The following is a 20,499-nucleotide window of genomic DNA, read 5'->3' as shown; positions in this document are numbered from 1 at the left end:
TTTTGCTGATGGGCACCATTATCACAATGGCTAAACAAATCTTCTACAGAATAATGAACACCAATTTCTTATATTTTATGACTCGATCAAAAGTCTGCTAGTATCCGCAGTAACGGAATATAGTGCGCCACCAACGACCAAAAATTGTGGTGTTTTGTAAATTCCTCGTCTATAGCATATGTAAAATTGAACTTTTCTTGAGGATTTACATTCATAAGATTTAAGGAGAAGAATATAACGTAGCAATGAAGTAACCTGGAAGTTACGGCAAGAATAGTACTTGGAAAACACATGTGGAGAAACTTCCAAAAAGTAAAATGGCAATTTTTGACTTTCCTTTATTGCACCTTTTGTGAATGGCTTAAATATTGATTCTTATAAATCTATCCAGACCAAACAACTTGGGTTCTGTTCTATCATTCACCCGATATCTATATTCTTGGAAACGACCAGTAGCTGTAACTTTTCATGATTTATTTTTCACCGTTGTTTTCATGTCAATTGCAAGTTCTTCTCTTCCTCAACAAAGCATGTTGCAACATACACTATTTAGCTTAGCAAACCAGTGTCTGTAATTTGTAAAATGCACTGTTATTGTTTACATTTGAATTCTAGTCCGGACCAGAATTCACATGTCAACAATAGCAATGCAGTGTACACATGTACAGGCTGAGTTGACAAGCTGAATACTGTGTATATAAACATGCTTTGGGGAGTAGAATAAGAACCATTATCAACTGCTGAGTAATATCTGACTAAGCTTCAATTAACAAATGTAATTTTATCTCAATAATTTACACTGACAAACGTTCCTAAAAACTGCAATGTAGCGAGTGTTATTTATTATGAAATAAATATGAGCAAAGAAAATAACCTTGTAATCAATTAGTTAATATCAACTAATCAATACAGAAAAGAAAAAAAACAAAGTTCATGATAATTCTAAGAGACAATTTTTAGCTACTATAGACTAATATAGTCTATAGAAGCTATTGGGATGGGTATCCGTCCGGCGTCCACCGTCAGTCTGTATGTATGTATGTATGTATGTGTGTATGTATGTATGTATGTATGTATGTATGTATGTATGTATGTATGTATGTATGTATGTATGTCCGTTTGTGAGGCGTCCGTCCACTCAAATATCTTGAGAACCGCAGTACTTACTGATTTGATATTTGTTGTGTAGATGAAAAATAGGATTTTGAGAAACTAGTTTTTTTAATTTTTTGATATTGTTGAAAATAGGCAAATTAATGCCAAAAAAGGCGTTTTTGGTAAAAAATCTTCTTCTTCATAACCGCTGGTCAGACAGCTTTGTTATTTGGTATACAGGTCCCTAGGGATAACCCAACTTAGATTTGTTAAAATTGTGATGAAATATGCAAATCTGTATTTTTAAGGAATTTTTTTGCCATTTTTGGTCAAAATTTGACGTACATTGTATGTATATTCTTGTACTGTATAAACCCTATCAATTCACCCAGAAAAAAATAATTAATATGATTTTAAATAATTGAATTAATTGGGAAATTATCAAAGCCAAAATAATTTTAGTGTAGAATTATCAGAAAGTTCAACTTTTTTTGACAGTTCATAGTGAAATGCCTACCATCTTGGAGGATTAAAACATGTAAAGGCAACTTTCCTGAATCCCAACTTTGACATATTCTGAACTGTCATTTATTGTGCCCTGTACGTTATCTAAAAGAAATTGCTCATAATAGCTTGTCATGATAGGGTGGTCAAATAAATAGAGATAGAGAAAGTTCTAATTTCCATTTATGGTTGACTTGGTAAGGATAAAATAAAATTACTCTTTGAGGAAAAAATAGAGTGGTCAATTAAAAGACTGGTCAAAGTGATAGGGTTTTTATGGTAAAGCTGGGCTGTAAGATTCCTCATGTGCTATTTATAGCAATTATGCAATCTGTGTAAACAGTGCAAGAAAGTGTTACATGATTCCTTATAATGCTTTTGATGACCTTGAACTTCTTAAGTTTCAAACATTTGTCTCTTCAGTGTGCTTTCTCTGAGTACGTACAGTCTCAACTTATTCAACAGAACTTACTTACAATGTTAATTTGAAAGTTAAAATGTGCTTTGTTAATAGGATGGAAATACTGATAAAGATAACCTGACAGATACATATATACTGTTTTTTATGACTTAAATCTTGATTTAAGCAAGTCTTGTTTACTTTAATTAGAATGTAATTAACTCTGGTGTATTAGCTACTATAGACTAATATAGTCTATAAAAGCTATTGCGATGGGTATTCGTCCGGCGTGCACAGTCAGTCTGTATGTATGTATGTATATATGTATGTATGTATGTATGTATGATGTATGTATGTCCGTTTGTTAGGCGTCCGTCCACAACTGCAGTACTTACTGATTTGATATTTGTTGTGTGGATAAATATATGATTTTGAGAAACCGTTTTTATATATGCAAATTAGCACCAAAAAAGGCGTTTTTGGTAAAAAATCTCCTTCTTCATAACCACTGGTCAGACAGCTTTGTTATTTGGTATACAGGTCCCTAGGGATAACCCAACTTAGATTTGTTAAAATTGTGATGAAATATGCAAATCTATATTTTTAAGGATTTTTTTTTCCATTTTTGGTCAGGCATCCTGAAATGAGCTATCAAAGATATCCACCTTCTTCATCATACATGTGTCACAAAAGGTTATTCTCTACATAACGCAGCAGAGCTCTGTCAACTGTTGAGTCGCTTGTTTTTTCAAAACCGCTGGTCAGACAGCTTTAATATTTGGTTTACAAGTCCCTAGGATGACCTTAGTGAGATAATTTCATACAGTCATGTATCCATGTCTATAGTAGCTTCAGGGACTTTGGCCTATGTTTAATTTTTGTTAACTATTTCTGTACCATATGTACTGATAAGATCAATTGAAATAAAATAAGATTCAAAATGTGTTGGACGGGGGAGCATTGAGTGACTTCAAAACAATTTCCATTCTGTGAGAACCATCCTTTAAATATCAATGAATGAAGTATTATCGTTGTACCAGCGTTTCATTTTACGTCGCTACCTTCTTGGTGAGATGACGTCACACTTCACAAGACTATCATTTTGCTTGAAAGTAAATGTACTAAAAGCACGAATAATTCGCGAATATCTGCTATGGTCTGTAGGAGATATAGGGCAGTAGATTCAGGACTTGTTTCGTATTCACCACTGGTGCAGTGAATAACCAAGTATAAACCCACAGGTGCGTGGAGTTGTCATGTAGTATACATAGAGGGACGGCAACTCCACGCACCTGTGTATAAGCCTGGCCTTTGCAAGCACAATGCATTGTGTACACCCTGCCACGCTATCGTTTCACAACATTTACTTCTAACAGTCCGGACCAAATTTCGGTCTTCAACAATGACCTTCACTGCACCAGGCTAGCTTCACGCATACAGGTAGAGTTGACAAATTTTTGATAGGGGGGGGGGGGGGGTTTGACAAATTTAACATCGGGCATTTCGACCTGGATGTTGGGGAGTAAGCTTAGAATAAGAAACGGCATTTCATAAACAGACCGAAAATAATGCCTTAAGAGTTACAGTCAGTGGAGCTTTAAGCTATCGATTGTATTAAGAAAGCCATGATACAGTCTCCAATAGTCAAAATATTTAATCTTTCGGTCGTGCAAACGTAACTTCTCGTTCTATATGGTTGTCTCGGGATATCACGTACAATCATGAATTACTTGGTAAATTTTATCAACAGAAATAAAATCCGTACTCTTCTTGAACTTTTTCGCTGGCGGAGCGTGTTCGAAATTAGGAAAGTATAGTCGTATGGCAACAAGTGTTTGTTCACCGAAGCGTTAGTATTGTAAGGGTGCGGTGAGAATAATGTATACCCGAATGGTTGAATGCCCTGCGATCACTCAACGCCAGTGTTGCCGTTTACCTCTGGTACTTATCGTAAACTGTAAATATAGCGATGTGTATGCGTTGTAAATCTAAGGCTAGTGGGCCTTTTGAAAGGCAAATTAATATTATTACATGGTGTAGGTATGTTCGCATGAAATCAGTTCATTTCACCAGTGTCTCTCTGTTTCGATAGTTTAATCTGAAAGTTGTAACTATATCGATACGGTCACTGAAATGATATCCGTTGCAATGAGCTATGATATACCGTTACAAAGAACACACGTAATTTATTCAAATGGGAAAGTCACACAGGTAAAACGGCACCTCCATGATGTTTGTGTGGCAACGCACGGAGTCGCAATTACCAATACAGCGGTATCATTGCACAGTCACTCCGGCAGAACGCAACTCTACACGACTATCCAAGCGGAGAAACAAATTATGAGCAATGACTGTGTGCTGGAAAAATCGCCATGTTAGATTTGTGATTTAATTTTTTCATAAGAAATAACTGCGGACAAGTCACACAACAATTAATACTTGTATACATGGCTTTCAGCATAGCTTTCATTTAGACCGCCTGTATTCGTAAGTTCAAATATTTTGTCAAATTGCATATGTTTTAAAGTTGGTGAATTTATTAGCCGGGCCCTTGCAAATGCATTGTTCTAAAGTTGGTTAATTTAGTGATGCCGTTTTACGGTGTTTTTTGTTGACATATTTTTTTTATATCCTTCATTTAGCAACGAGCAAATGACAGACTGTTTTCCATGGTTCCCAGGACGGTAGCAGGAATTTCAGTCAAAGAGTGTGAGTCATGCAGACTTTTGACCATTTCTATGGGTGATTTACACTCATTTCACGTTTTTACATCAATGTCTTACAGGATGGCCATTCACCTTTTAATCCAAACTAGCCAATATTACCCTTTAAGAAATGTCCTTGACTTCATATTTACTCAGATTCTAATATCAAACAAATCAGTAAAAGCGGATCGATTCAATCAGATTGCTTCAGTCGCTTGGGAAAATCTTCTATGATAGCGGGGTTTTGGTGCAACGTGTATATGTTCACTCTCAGGTCTTCATTAGATTCTGACCATGGAGAGCTATGCAAAGCCACTTATTTTAGCATCTTCCTACATCTATCTTTTATGTTATTTCTCGGTAAGGTCACTCCTTTATTGGCAATTTAATTTAACCCCTCTATGAAAAAGTGAAAAATAGAATAGGCAATCCGAATCATAGCTGTCTGTGTCCGAATAAATATAGTTTCTTTGGCTTTAATTTGTAGCGAAACGTATAGTAATGTCCAAGAACCCCCACGCCCAAGATCTTATCACGGTCAGGTCGGACACACCAAGAATGTACTTCCTCCAGAGAACCAACACTTTATACCTCGCACCGCGTCCCGCCGCCCTGCACACTTAGGTTCAGTCTTTGTTAAGTGTTTACATGTAGACGATAGATAAAAATGATCGAACATTTGCAATTCTTTGTGTCGGTGCCTTGCAATGTCTATGTACATGTGACACCAGCTACTAAATGTAAAAGTAAATCGATCTGTATTAGAAATTACAGACAGAGTGAGATTTATACGTCACATGAACCACGTTTTTAGAACATATTTGTTCTGTCTGTAAGATAAGGCCTATCTTTCACTCTCAAAATCGTGTCGAGACGTCCAGTATTCAACTTGTCAATACGGTCTGTATCACGGTCCCTCCACAGGGACCGTGTCTGTATGTTAGACTTACCTCAGGTCTATGGGCTTATTCATGTCATGATGGAGTAAACTGAAAGAATTAAACTTCGCGTTGATAGTGGAATGATCACGAAAATTGGCAAGCCATTCATTAACTACCACGTTCGTCCGAACAAATTTAAATGGATTATGACAAGAGACTAGAAGGTTATCTGTATGTGTGTAATGTGTGAATTCTAGTTCGGATCATTTCCTGAAATATAACATCGCACATTTGTGCATCAATATATTTTTTTCGAATAGCATCATTGTCTTATCTTTTCAGGTGATGGCTATCGCCCTGTTGCTGGAGGTCAATCACATTTGCTGTGCCAGGAGTGGAGAACGAAGATCAGACCACTGGGTGACCTTAGCTTACGTGAAATACTTTTTGTTCGTACGAGCTACGGAAATGGTTTTAGTTGTACTATTTTCCAGACAAACCACATAAACTTAACATCATAATTCACAGTATTGATCAAGAAAATGTGTGTTTCCTTTCACAGGAAGTTGCGGTTGTCAGATGGAGAAAAAGCTAAGCTTCTCTAATGTTGTTGTATTTGGTTGACAAGGTGTCGCTATCCGAACAATTGATACGGAAAGAAAATAAGTAGTGTCAGGAGTGGGATTCGAACCCACGCCTCCATTTGGAGACCAGAACGCTCATTCAATGGTCCATTGGTACAATGAAAAGGTATTCAGTCTTGAGTCTGGCGCCTTAGACCGCTCGGCCATCCTGACCATGGAGCGCATATTCCAGGAAAATTCATATTGTATGGGGAGTAATTTGACCATTGTTTGAGAGTTATTTAATGGCCAGATTACTAAAGCTTTACCAACATCTGTGAGCTTAATTTGTTTCGCGTAAGAGTATTTAGGTATTTGGCCCGAAAGCTTTAGTAACTTGTAAACAAAGATTTTGTTAAAAAGGAGTCAAAAGACAGGGGCTGGCATTTGTTACTGCCGATTGGCATGGCACAAGTACATGGTAAATTAGAGCATTTCTGGGTTTCCGCTTCGTTTCTTCATGACAAAAGTGAAATTTGATCACTAACGCTTACCGATATCTACACGCTTAATTTGTTTCACGTAAGGATATATCCGCATTGTTTGGAAAGCGTGAGTAATTAGCAGACAAAGATGTGTTTTTAAAAAAAGAGCCAAAGGAAAGAACCCACGCGATCGCAATTGTTATTGTCGATTGTCACAGTAAAGGCGTTTGGTGAATGAGAGAGTTTATGTGTTTCTGCTACAGTTCATTGCAAGAAATGAAATTCATAGCTAAAGGTTACAACCGCCGAGATTACAAGGGTTTAACCCGTGTCTTACCAGCATGGAGATCACGGGGCTAAGAACTTGTCTAAAAGTCAAATTACCATGCATGATATGGTCTAACAAAATCGTTAACACCCTTTCATCTAGGTTTAGGCTCTCTCATTCTGTTTTTCGTCAAAGGGCTGGTAGATGTAACTCTTTGACAATTTGTTTTTCCCTATTTTTGTTTTTACTGTCAACTTCAGTATCTTGTTCTACTCCCCAAACTGTGATAAGATACACAGTGGAGAGCTTGTCAACACAGTGCCTATACGGTAGAATGCGCTGTTGTTGTTGTTGTTGTTGTTGTTGTTGTTGACAAGTGAATTCTGGTCCTGACAAGAATTTGAATGTTTACAATCTAAATACACGTATTTCAACATGCTTTTGAGGTAGAACAAGAAATTGTAGTTGACAAAACAAAACAATAATAGACAAAAATAATCATCAAAAGTTACAGCTACAATTCCTTTTTAAGTTCGATTTAACGTTTTAACAGCATATTTACTTCAGTGGCCAACTTACCAGTAGATCAGTATCGGACATTGCAATATCTTTTAATAATAAAATCTTGGACGGAAGCTGATAGGTTGAACAGTTTCTTTCTAGACATGGGTAAATGAGTATATTCTTTGATCAGTGTAATTTCAACAATATATCGGACTGATTAACGAAGTATAAGTGTCATAAAACATTTAACATTGTATTATATGTTAACTTAAGTTATTTTTAAAAAATGAACTTTTCCGCTCAGTGACTGAGTAATAACCGACAGGCCGACGTATCGAAGGGAATTCTACAGGAAAAAAATTCACCCCTTGTAACACTGAAATTTCCTTTCCGTACTTATGAATACGTGACGGCCAACTGTCTCGGGTTTATTTGACGGCCGGTTGGTTCAGAAAGTATGTTGCGTTTGCTATTGTCAGGCGCCGTGAGATACAGGTGTGCTTTCAGAAAATTGCATGTCGTTCAACTCAACAGACCAAGTCTGTACAGTAATACTACAGAATGTGAGACGCAGACTTGTAGGTTTTTTGCAGAATCTTCCCATATTATAGGGGAAAATAATTATAATTTCATCAGTATCACGGGGCACATGGTGCTGTAATTCTGAATGCTGAAAGAATAGCGCCATCGGTGTCCTATGGTATTCATTTGAATAATTTACAATATCCAAAGTAGTGAACATAAATCACCTAATGACGGTAACAGCATACAATTAGTGCACACGGATGCTATATCAGTCTTACTTACATGAAATTTTGGAAACTACGGAAATCATTTTACATCGAGGCAGCTTGCGTCACTTGATCCAGGTACAGCAAGTAGACTTACTACTATTGCATTCAATACATGGGAAAAACAGACTAGTTCAATTTTGGAATAATCACATCACCATGAAATGAAACGTATCTTTTGTGGCACAGAAAAGGAACAACTGTAATTAATCTATCATTTCAAATCGAAAAGAAAAATACATTATGTGATGAAAAACTGAGAAAAGCCCATATTAATGTACGTTAGTGTTTTTTTAATGGCCATTACCATACAATTATCGGATTACCTGACTGTTGACGGGGGCGTAGTCTAGGCAACCTGAGAGACATGAAGTAGTCAAATCAGTTCCATAAGTTATTAAAGAGTCAAGGTCATTTTAACTGGTCGTCTCCATGGTTTCAAGGGTATAGTAGCCATTTTAACGGCTAGTAGCTGTGACTGACAATGATTTTTTTACTATTTGTGTTTGTATGTCAATTGCAAGTTCTTGTTCTACTCTCAAAACATGTTGAAACACAGTACTATTTAGCTCAGCACAGCGTTCATATGCTTGAAATACACTGTTTACGTTTGAATTCCAGTCTGGACCAGAATTCACTTGTCAACAATAAAAATGCAGCTTGGCACATGTACAGGCTCTGGTTGACAATGTGAATATTGTGTATCTTAACATGATGCTGTAGGGCGTAGTAATTACTGTAGTTGACATTAAAAAACATTAAAATAGTGGAAAAATCATCAACGTTACAGCTTATTGCCGTGCTCTAACAGCAGGGAACAGATGCAATTTGAGAGTGGACTTGAGAACATTCTAAAAACGGGCTGCACCAAATATTTTGCTTTAATCGTCGAACATCTGATCAAGCCGGTCAACTTTGATGGAATCCTCTCCGTAGATCAGAACTGCAACCAAAACGCGATGACTGAGAGCTGCAATAAATGCTGCTTCGTTAATGTCACTGGATGATGACATTCTCGTCAGCCAGAGTTCGTGACCTTTCAAGATTCCCTGCATTTCAACAAAGTTGACCTTGACGTAGCAGATAATGACTTTCAAGCCTGCCCTGTGAAGTGAATAATTTATGAGACTGTGGACAACAAATGCGAATTGTTGTCAAAGTTTGATTCACCTCAAATAGTTTGAGTTCCATTAGCAGTAACTTCAGATTAATTATTTGCAAAATAGACTTTCCAATGAGATTCTCAACTTTTTTAATCAATTTCTTTAAAGTTGAACACACACTCTGCCCTATCCCATTTTTAAAGATTGGGTGTCGATAGCATTTTTTCAAAAAAAAGAAATAGCCGACACACACCAATTTAATCTCACATCATCTCGAGAACGTTTCAATGATTGTTGCGCATCGTTTAGTGGTACGTCGATCTGTTTTGGGTCATATCATGATATTCATCAGTTAACCAACTGATTCTAGCATTATATGATGAAGCCACTTAAATGAACGCCTGTGACGTCATCGACCAACAATACACTGAGGCCAAAATGCTTCGTAGATGATAAAGGTGGCAGAAAATTGGTGTCGCTATGGTTGATAGAAAGCATACAAATGAAGAAGAGTTACAAGAACTTGTGGAACAAGGGAGACACAGTTACATCGAGAATTCAAACAACACCTACAGACTACTTTATATATGTACAGATAAATTTTAATTTTTACCGAATTAATAGCAATGTACAGAATCTTGGAAACATATATCAAAGAAAATAAACTTTTTTTATGAAAGGTAATGGACGAGACTCAAGAAAGAGCAACTTTTTAAACGATCCTTGGCGTAGCCTATTGCCGAATCTTTGGAAAGGTTCAAGAATAATGATGCAGAGCAGGGAGGATTTCATATTCAGTATGAAAAGTCAATTCTGAATCTGTACACTTAAAACGAAATGTTTACAGTTTCATCAAACACCAGTATAAGGTACAGAAATTATGACTTCTTACAATCGCACAGTTCATAAGCTTATAGGTCGATAGGTCAACCAACGTCGTCTATATACAAATGCGGATTCAATAACTTAACCTATCGAACGTGGACAGTCTGTGAAATAGCCTTGGTTGAAAATTCTGATATGATTAGCTGCCTTGATCAGAAAAGTCAGATACTCATATAAATCACACAAATTTTACTACGATCATCTATCATACTTTATACATATTTTTTCGAGTCTCGGGGTGTTAAGTCAATGTGTATGATCTTTCCTCAGAGATCATTTTAATAGTCTGCGCGTAATATTCACTCCCGCCCAAGAGTCGGTGTTGTCGCCAGTGTACAGCGTAATTGAAGTGTCATATTAGACACATTGAAGGGTACCAACAGCCGAGTCAAAGAGTATCTGTGCAATCCAATGCAGCAGAATCGTCTGATCCTTCCTTATTTACATGTCATATATTATGGGATGTAATATATATTTTTGTACATTTCTGAGTCACACTACATGCAAATGGTTTCGTGACAATCGTCAACTCACGTGACGCTTCATCGCTTTGAATCACGTGCGCTCAATTTCATCACCCACAATGCAGTTGGCAAATTCTGACATCCCATGTACTCTCGTTTCAGTTCTCGTTCAGTGAAGAATTTCGCGTAGTTGCACGGTGCTCCATATATTGTTGTATTAGCACAATTTCTTTCACCTTCCCAGAATTGTGGCGATGTCGTCACGGATGTAGGGGGGACATCCTGTAAAAGTAAAACATATCCTTTCGTTAATGTTGTTGAAATCATTCTAATACGTTAATAAAATTTTAAAATGGGATCTTTAATACATATGATTAATGGAGTTTGCGAATGTGATAATAATCCTTTGGCACGGACAGGGAGACGGTCTAACCAGCAGAGGAAGAAGAAGAAAAAGTCAAAGTATTGGATCTCTCAATTAAATGAAGATATTAAAGTAGCAACAAGCTTTAAATATACTTTAGTTATAAGTCAAATCGAAAATAATCTACCTTAAAGCGATGTAAAAGCGAAGTCTAGTATAAATTTCACATAGTTTACGTTTAGTATGTGTATTTTTAGCATCGATTCACTATTGAGCGATAAATATTTACTTTTACAACCGTAGTATGGTGGACAGTATATCTGTGATTTAATGTTCAATCGTTTTTGCTCGGCATAGCGCCAAATTTCATCTGACCAAGTGTAGCTTCTGAGTCTTTCAATAGAACTGCAATGAAGTTTACGATATGTAGCACTCTGATTACATATACATTGTCCATTTTCATCAATTATAATGTCAATTTGTTTGTTTTCTCATATAGTTTTGTCATTTTGTTAAAAAATGGAAAAGGGAATGTTTTCTGCATGAGGAGACTGCGGCTTCCGGGCAAAAAATCGTACTAGAAGCTAGACATCACGTACGATCGTCTAATGAAGGTGTTTCATCACCATGCCATTGACGGCAAATTTCCTGTTTCCGCAATCAGTAGGTTTAACTTTTTCGGTCAGGTTCCGCCGACTGATAACGTAGTAACGCACTACAAGAGAGTAATCAGTACATACCGTTGTCACAGACCCCATGCATTGTCTGGTGTTGTTGACGCTGATCCAGTATTTGGTAAATTCGTTACTCAGTGAATATTGGTTCACAGTACCACTGGTGTATACAGCAACGTTTCTGAGCAGATTGGACGACTTTGAGAGAGTGTCTATTATCACACCGGAGTAGCTCTGGTCCACAATGATGTAAACATGATTGGTGAGACAGTCTTGCAGATCCGATATCAACTCGCGGACAGAATAAGTCTCCAGCTCGTCAGCCTACAGAAAAACCAGGAAAAGGAAGCATTGAACCTCACGGGCATAGACTTAGATAAGCCTATTGTTTTGCTCCATGTGTATATACAAATTGGTGGCTTAGACAGGAGGGAAACTCATTAATGAAATAAAGAATTTCCTCCCATTACCGGAGATATTTTCGAAAGGTATTAACCTCCATCAGGAACCTAACTGTGCAATCTGTGTGGTCTGGTTGCCACAAATATCACAATGCAAAACTGATAAAATACTGGTTTTCCTTGACTCCGTAAACTCATTAGAAGTTTTTGCTGACACTGGTAAATGACTTTTGGTCCGTAAAGGTATCAGTGACCGGTCAAATGCTGATAAACTAAATCCCTAAGTTATTGAATCGTTGGCACCGAAATGGTCACGGTAATTTCTAAATGTTAGACTATTCGGAACGCAACTTTGCATGAAATATATATATATATATATATATATATATATATATATATATATATATATATATATATATATATATATATCTTTCATAGTGTCAATGCGAATGTGGAATTACGGATCATTTGCATAATAAGTGCCAAAAAGACAATAAGAACAGTAAACACAATTGGAACTAATTTGGGATAATTGGATCTTTAATTTTTCAAATTTCTCAAGAGTGTTAGGTGCCCTGTAGCTGAATGTTGCAATATTACAAATTACTCATAAAACAAGTGCATTGCTCAAAAAGAAAAGCAGATGAGCTTACATTTGCAGATTAAACCGATTTAGTTACTATCCAATTGTCCCAAATTAGTTCCGATCGTGTTAGTACGACATGTTACATCTTAAATTGTATAAGATGCCAATCATTTGTTTACAAGGATGACTATTTAGGGGATTTAAAATAAATATACTTAGATTTCCTTGTCTACCCAGCAGTACTGATCAAATACAACCATTCATTACTTTTTTTACTTAATCCAAGTCGTCACTGAATTTCTGATGACGTAAATTATTTCTTGAGATGATATATGATAAATGGATATTTAGTGAGAGCTTTCCAAAACTGTCAGAAATCTTTTTGTCACCATCAACTGGCAATATACTTTTATGTTCGCATTTTAATGGGAAAAACTATGAATTTATGAGTCTAGAGAGTTCTTAACTTACAATTCCATTTTGATTGGTATCCCATAGTAGCATAGTTCCATCGCTTTTAGTTGGACTGTTCAGGTAGATAACCAGGGTGTCTACACAACCTGATGATCGGCAAAACTTGGCGATGTGGTTCCGGATGGACAGTTTGTGAGTTGCCGGATACACGAGACTGGACTCCTCGGCAATGTTGCCTGCGAGAAGGTACGAGAAATCGTTTGACGGTTATCAGAGTTACGACCGATAGACAAGATGTGTTGCATTTCCAGTACATCAATAAGCTTCATTAATATAAAAAAAAATGTCTGCAAACATTTGATAATTTGGTCATAAGTTGGAAAAGAGCCATTCTGTTATTTGGGTGCGGCTCTGCAATAATCTGCATGTGTTTATCAATGTATATAGCATGGAGCGCAGTTTACGATAAATCTACATACAGACTTTTCAGGCGAAATTGAAATCAAAGTAACATTGAAAATACAGTGACCGACACATTATGAATTGGCCTGAGAAATGTACCTGTAAACTACCAGAAGAACGCTCGTTTTCGAACGAGGCAGCGATATTGAAAAGTATTTGAATTACGACTACTTTGTGTCAAATATATTATAAGTGAACATTCCAGTGTATTCATACAGGGGTTACTAAATAGTTGTACACACGAGATAATGCTAACCTTAATCATATTGAAGGTACAGCATAAACGATTCACTGTCCATGTTTATTGCACACGGCAACATCGCGTGTTGGGAGAAAGTCACGTCAGACTTTAAATATGGAAAAGTTAAAAAAATCAAGAGCCATTAATCTGTATACCCGTTTGGCGGCACGGTTCCTCCTCTGGAGTCCCCCGGGGAGGGAGTTCTCAGCGCGCACAGGGGCAAACTAACTGTGCGTGATTATATTCTTGGTTAATACGGTGGCAGCGATCCTGCTTGCGACCATTTTGCCCACTTTGGGAAACTTTCACGGGCGTATATTTGCATGTAAACGACATGTATACTCCAGATGCCGTGTATGGAAACACAGAGGTAGGAAGGGCCTTCCAAGTGATTTCAGTAGGGCATATTGATTTGAATAGGTAAGAGCAAGGAAGATATAGCTTGGCTCTTGCTCAGGTAACTAGAAGCCATGATCCTCGCTTACAACACATCGTAATCTGTGTTGTATAATGAACTTGAATTTGTACGCTGTAGAAAAGGTAAAAGATCGAATTTTCAATTGAACGGTTATCAATAATCACGTCGATGAAAAAAATGCCAACGACCATGTGTACATTCATCATTGGCGATAGAATTTCACGTAGTCTTGAGGGTACCGAAACAATGTGTAAAAATCACCTGATTGGTTAATTTTGGCGAGTATGGGGGTCTCACAAACGCCGTACCCCTACCATTGTAAAGGCAGGTACAGTTTAAACTTCGCATGTGTGTTTTCTCACGGTATTGCCTCTAACAGTGAGGGCCATTGACTGGCACTATGTCTATTGACACCTACGCACAATTAGATGGAAATGTCCCATACTGTCGTCTATTTACTTGACATTTCTCCGTTAATTGGCTGTTACAACGGCGGTGCCTTTGCTGACCCTTGTCTTCAAGCGAGAAGAATGCACGCTACTATACTTGTGATTAGTTCATTTGCACAATAAAGTACCGAAGTCTGACCGGAACCTTTATCGCAAACGATTCTCTGTTTCGCAGCGTTGACTTACAAAAACCAGTCGAATCACTTCAGACACCTAACGAGTAATTGTCCTATTGGCTTATCTCATATTAGATAGTTGCTCCTGTCCCTAATCGCGTATATGTATATGACTAAGGCCAAAAACGACGGCCATCTATGCCAAACTTTTCCGCATAGCCCGGTTATTTGTAATTCATTGTTTTTGTAGGATAGGTGTACGGTATATAGGTTAATTGCTAGTTACCTTCGATTTGACCGTCAGCGAAGAATGTTGTGATGTGGCCTTGTTTGAAGCCATTTTGCCGGAGGTTGTTGTACATGTTCATCAGGTTTTCTTGGTGCCATGGTTTTATGGTATGATCGCTCCAGCCGCCGGATATCAATACAGCTTGGTCACATATCTCCCAAATAATGCAGCGACTGCGAACCTTGATAAAATAGAGAGAATAATACAGAAATAATATAAAATTAGCGTTTAGTGGTGGACCAATGTGACGTGTAACATTATAGGGGCTCCGTGTTTATACCATGGAGGTAGTGTGTACTACCTGTATCTACCATTCAGCCAAACCACTACATGCACGCCGCAAACATTATTTAAGCTACAACCGTCTTGGATTCTGAAAGAGAAACACAAAACCGTGGCCGGTTGTTTCGCACGAATTGCCTTTGTAGTTATTTTTAATCATATGGTGCTATACCTGAGATGGGTCACTGTTAACACAACGCCGCGAGTTGCTGCTCAGGGCACAGTGCATCGAAGCTTCTGCATTAGATGTTCGTTGTACCTCTGACGGACATGGTGCAAAACCCCTGACGTTGTCACGACACTGCAACTGTTGGGCCTGCGAGTATGATCACAAACGATTTATTTCTATGGCAACAACAGTTGTTAAAATGTACATACACAGAGAGTTGAGACAAAACAGCTGTGGTCAGAATAGGATAGGGTAGGATAGGATAGGATAGGATAGCATAGGATAGGATGGGGTAGGATAGGATGGGATAAGAATAGGATAGGATATCTCAGGATAGGATAACTTAGGATAGGATAGGATAAGTAATTTATATAGCGCCTAGTATCCATTAGCAATGTTTACTGGCGCTTTTCAATAGGTCACAGGTAAGTTCTCTTAAAGACATAAGTGTTAATGAAGGTACAAATGTTGAGAGCTGATCGCATATGAGCTAGTAGTTATTTATTGAACTGATGAACATTGGGAGAAGGATATATCACCGTACGATTTTGACAGAGTTTGAGGAACTTTAAGTGTGGTGTGTAGACTTGATCGGAGAGATCTGCTAGGGGTGTTGACTTCAATGAGTTCAGCCAGGTATGAAGGAGGGAGACCATGTACGTATTGATTTATAAGTGAGAAGTGGGATTTTGAAGTGAAACTGAATTCAATTTGAACCATCAACTTTCTTTGAGAATAGCGACAACAATTCCCCAACTATAATATCCAGATCACATTACTTACCTTTGATCTATCCTGTTTGTCGTAGACAAGAGGCATGAAATTGATCTGACATCTACGAATGTAGTGTCGATCACGTATTGTCTTTTGGACGTCGTTTTGACATCGGTTCTTCACTGCTAACTGAAGGCATGTTCCATCACCTGTTGAAAGAATGTAAAACGGATTGTACTTGTTAACATTTTAATATCTAGTCCTTATTGTATACATTGGTGAAACTTTATGCATCGTAAACATCCTTACATTTAAGAAAAGTTTGCGCAGTTAAGAATTATTTTCTATTTTATGCCATAAGATATCACAACAATGAAGTACAATCTGCAAATTACACTAGTAGTAAAGCTATTTTTGCTCGGAGGGGGCGCATTGTCACCTGTCCGAGTAATTATTCAAAATCCTTCACAGGAGCTGTATTTATGTGAAATTCTCGTTATTTTACTGCTTACTATACAGCTATACTGTGATGGGTGGTCGAAGTGATTTAATTCCTCTTCGATGTTGCCTGGATTGAAACGCGACATCTGCTAAGCGTTCACTTTGACTTTTATTTGACCTTGGTTAACCCTTAGTTACGAACAAATTGTCTGTAAAGCCCACTTTTAGTAGGTAGTAATATCTGAATTCCGAATAAATATACAAACACCAACTAGAACATTAAACGGCTCTTGTACCATGTCATTAATGTAAATAAACACGGCGGGGTCACACCGATTTCTCTCCTCTCAAAAACACAAACACTGTCATGGATTCTCCCTTTAAAGTTGCGATTGAAAAGTACTAGTACCTCTCTCGATTACGTGTTTTGGGAGATGATTGCGATAGTCGGTACACTGTGAAAATTGAGTCTGTGAAGGGAGTTGCGCAATTCCGGGTCCCCAAGCAATAGGGATAAGCTGCTTATGTCATTGGAGTGAAACTAACCGTGCTAATGGTGCGTCACGGGATATTTTGCTGTGTCGTTTGCGCATTGAAACCGGTGTCGACGACACTATCAACTGAACACTGTGTATTTTCTTTTGCCTCAGACAGCCTTTTGTGTCGCTGACGCCAACAAGGTGAGCACCGTGCGATGGTTCGCTGATGGAAAGGGCATCGAAGCCTCGATTCCGGGAAGTCCATCTCGTGAGTCATCGCTGTATTTCGGCACTAATTGATGTCTTTTTTTTTAAATTCTAACTGTACTCACCGCGTTCTACTAGTCGCCGTTACATTCCTGCTAGGTTTATAAATATTTACACGGCCTTTCTTTACCGGGGAGACTGTCGCCACACATGGTGCCTAACGGCTCGTTTACACTTCATAAACTCGAGAAAAGGGTGAAAGTGTGCAGCGCTGAATATCATTAGAAGCGATCCTGCCGAACACATAGAGTCACACGGACAGAAAGGTATCGATAGCAGACTGTGAACTAGGGGTATTGTCGGCAGTTTTGCTGCTGAGATTCCTCTGTAGAAAGCATTGACACCTGATCGTGCCTTGCAAACGTGGCCGAGTTGTATGCAGAGAATGCCGATTTTCACACGTTGGAAATTTAATATCGAGGATCGGAATGCACAGTTCACCCGTAGTAGAATCCCGGACACAAATAGCGCCTCGTCAAAAATTAGAAATAGCCAGTACTATAAATGTCTGTGGTAAACATCATCATATTTCGCAGGCTGTTCAAGGAGACAGTTGAAACACGATAGCTGAGGAATTGAGTTAAGACGTGAACGCACGCATAGTTCATGTAATATGTATACAGCTATAGATGCTACTGTTAGTTGAACCGTCAACAGTAGCAAACACTAGGCACGTGCTTTCGCTTTCTACCGGGTCTGAGAAAAAACTTGCCCTTTTAAACCGTGTTAAAAAGGCGCGTTGCGAAATGGGACTGCGATAGAGCTGGCTGAACATATTGGAAATCGGAGTTTCAGAGGTATGCGAGGGTGTCTACAGTCAAATATTTTGATGACATTTCGGAAAGTTTACTTGAAAACTTCCAATACTCTAGTCGCCCAACAAAATAAACAGAGTTTAAAAGCGAAAAACGTCTTAAGTGTGCTTAAAGTATTTTCAATTGTAAAAGTAATTGAACAAGTGGTTTAGAGCGGCTTCTTCTCCACCGTCTTACCTGTGTACATCTTTTCCCGCCCGGTACATTGTACCTTTGGTTTTCCTTGGTCTGCATAGAAAACCAAAACCAGGTGACCAAAGTTGACGTTGGGATAAGGATCGAGAACCAGTACGGAATCGTGAATCCCTCCGCGGCCGAGGCTGCTATCGGGCAAGACCGTTCTAAACCCGCGTCCTGTGCCAATACCAGTGCTGTATAGGTTCATTTTGCTTTGCGGAATCCTTTTCAACGCTTCGCATTCGGTCTTGGTCGTGACCAACATCTCGTTGCAGTCTTGGTTCTTTACAAAGTCAAGTGCCGACTGGACCCACAGCTGAAGTGTCTCGCTCTCCTCGCCCGTCTGCGGCGACACCAGTATTGGGTAGCAGTTGTCGAATGTCAACAAAAAGGCAAACAGAAATGCAAAACATTCCATCTTTCATGAAATGCCCTTGCCCCTTAAAAAGACGAAATGCGAATATAACAGAAGAGTTTTTGGTTGCTGTGGTTAGTGTGCGCGATATCGCTGGAGAGCTGGACACGATCCTTGCTCGGAGTGGCCCAATTAGTAATAGGATAGTCGGTTTTAACAACTGCAAAATACACACTACCGCTTTGCAAAGAAACAATTAACACCGAATAAAATTCGTACAGGACGGCGCAAGAACAACATTTAAAAGTCCGGTAACTTCGCGGATGAGACGAGTCAGCGGAAAGTGTCCGGCGTAGAGTGGCTGAAATCTTCGACCAACGGCTTTTTATAGCAAGTGGGGGCGAAGCAGTTTCCAATAGGTTGGCGGCGTCGCCGATAACCATGTATTAGAGAGTAACTCGCGGTCACAGCAGTCCTGGTCTTTGATGACTAGGTTGACAATAAACGGCACGTTGGGGGTGAAAGACAAACCGTCACAAAGGTAGAGGTATCACAGAGGGGAGTTTGGAATTTGACTCACTGCTTCTAAACGATCATTAACACCAATCAAGGGGGCAGATTCATCTCAACACAAACAAGACAAAGAAGTGTTTAAACAAAAGTGATTGAGGTTTGCCGTTGGCGGACAACTCAAAAGCACATACGATGCTGGCCTTAGGCTTAGTGAAACCATCGACGAATCAGATCACATCTTCCGCGATACAGCCTCTTAAAGTCGCCGCTCCATTTCTGGCCCACAAATCCGATGCGGTATCCGTGTTCAACTCCGTAGCTAACAAGCATGTCGGGCGTCACACGCACGGTGAACTTGCGAATCAAAATAAATAAATAAGATAACGTTGGTGAAGATACTTATAAGAACATTATGTCGGCTCCTTTCATCGGAGAAGACGGCATTGCTTTGCCTTTGTACTAAATCACTTCATCAACCTCGGCAAACTATGTCAGCGAGGAAAGGTTGTGACTTAGGGTTATACGAGAAAGAGAGCAGGCTATTAGTGGAAGTGATCATTGTGAAAACGTGTTATTCGCTTTACCACGGCAACGATTTATCGTTCCATTAGTCTCCAACGATTCAATATTTTCTTCAATCATGAAAATCGAAATAACACTCTTATAATTGTCTCGGTACAATTATAAACTCCAGCACACAATCACATGGAACCTGGAGAATAGAGATTCTATTTTTGGAAACAACCCTGAAAAGAAACTCTTTTCAATCACGGCGTATCTAAAAACAGTTTCCTTGCTATTAATATAAACTATGAAATTAGATTTTCCGCGGTTATTCGCAATTGCAATTTGCAAAGATGGGTTGAAAAAACTGTATTCTCAGGGGAAACAAGCGCCTGATTTGAAACATTAACCTTATAACCTGTTGTGATTGAAGAGGTTAATTTGATCAAAACACGAAACCCCTGCATTACAAAGTGTTCCGAAAACACAAATATTAAATTTATCTATATTATATGCAGAGGTATAGCTGAGAAATGTGAGTGTAATTGTAAATTACATTTGTGCTCTATATGATATGTCGGTACATGCACGTATTTCAAAAGAACCTTAAGTGGGAAAATAGTGTGAAGTGGATTTGCCTAGAAGCCGGCAACGGCCAGGTATGCGTCAAAGTACGTACTTGAAGAGCAACCCATCTAACATTAATGCAACAAATATTTCC

The 20,499-nt window shown here is 38.5% G+C and overlaps 1 protein-coding gene and 1 non-coding gene across 2 annotated transcripts; both read right to left on the bottom strand.

Annotated features, from left to right (window-relative positions):
• Positions 1 to 6,255: 6,255 nt before the first annotated feature.
• On the bottom strand, positions 6,256 to 6,382 carry Trnal-caa (transfer RNA leucine (anticodon CAA)). The gene is made up of 2 exons: positions 6,345 to 6,382; positions 6,256 to 6,301 (listed from the first exon to the last, which is right to left on the bottom strand). It is a non-coding gene; the product is annotated as a tRNA-Leu (tRNA).
• A 3,497-nt stretch (positions 6,383 to 9,879) lies between these two features.
• LOC139139884 (uncharacterized) lies at positions 9,880 to 19,842 on the bottom strand. The gene is made up of 7 exons (XM_070708839.1): positions 18,407 to 19,842; positions 16,297 to 16,436; positions 15,517 to 15,660; positions 15,060 to 15,243; positions 13,145 to 13,323; positions 11,753 to 12,010; positions 9,880 to 10,930 (listed from the first exon to the last, which is right to left on the bottom strand). Exons 1-7 carry the CDS (start codon positions 18,822 to 18,824, stop codon positions 10,727 to 10,729), a joined length of 1,527 nt encoding a protein of 508 aa, XP_070564940.1. The 5' UTR covers positions 18,825 to 19,842; the 3' UTR covers positions 9,880 to 10,726.
• Positions 19,843 to 20,499: the final 657 nt, after the last annotated feature.

Source organism: Ptychodera flava, chromosome 9, assembly GCF_041260155.1.
Source record: "Ptychodera flava strain L36383 chromosome 9, AS_Pfla_20210202, whole genome shotgun sequence".
Taxonomy (NCBI): domain Eukaryota; kingdom Metazoa; phylum Hemichordata; class Enteropneusta; family Ptychoderidae; genus Ptychodera; species Ptychodera flava.
Note: the sequence above shows the minus strand (reverse complement) of the source record. Positions and strands in the feature narration are given on the sequence as shown.

What these genes read in the sequence shown, in the direction of transcription:
- LOC139139884 (XM_070708839.1), bottom strand. Translation starts at nt 18,824, where the DNA reads ATGGAATGTTTTGCATTTCTGTTTGCCTTTTTGTTGACATTCGACAAC. An exon ending in GCGGGAAAAGATGTACACAG is followed by an intron (nt 16,437 to 18,406) that starts GTAAGACGGTGG and finishes TTCTTTCAACAG; the next exon opens with GTGATGGAACATGCCTTCAG. An exon ending in GCATGGGGTCTGTGACAACG is followed by an intron (nt 10,931 to 11,752) that starts GTATGTACTGAT and finishes TTACTTTTACAG; the next exon opens with GATGTCCCCCCTACATCCGT.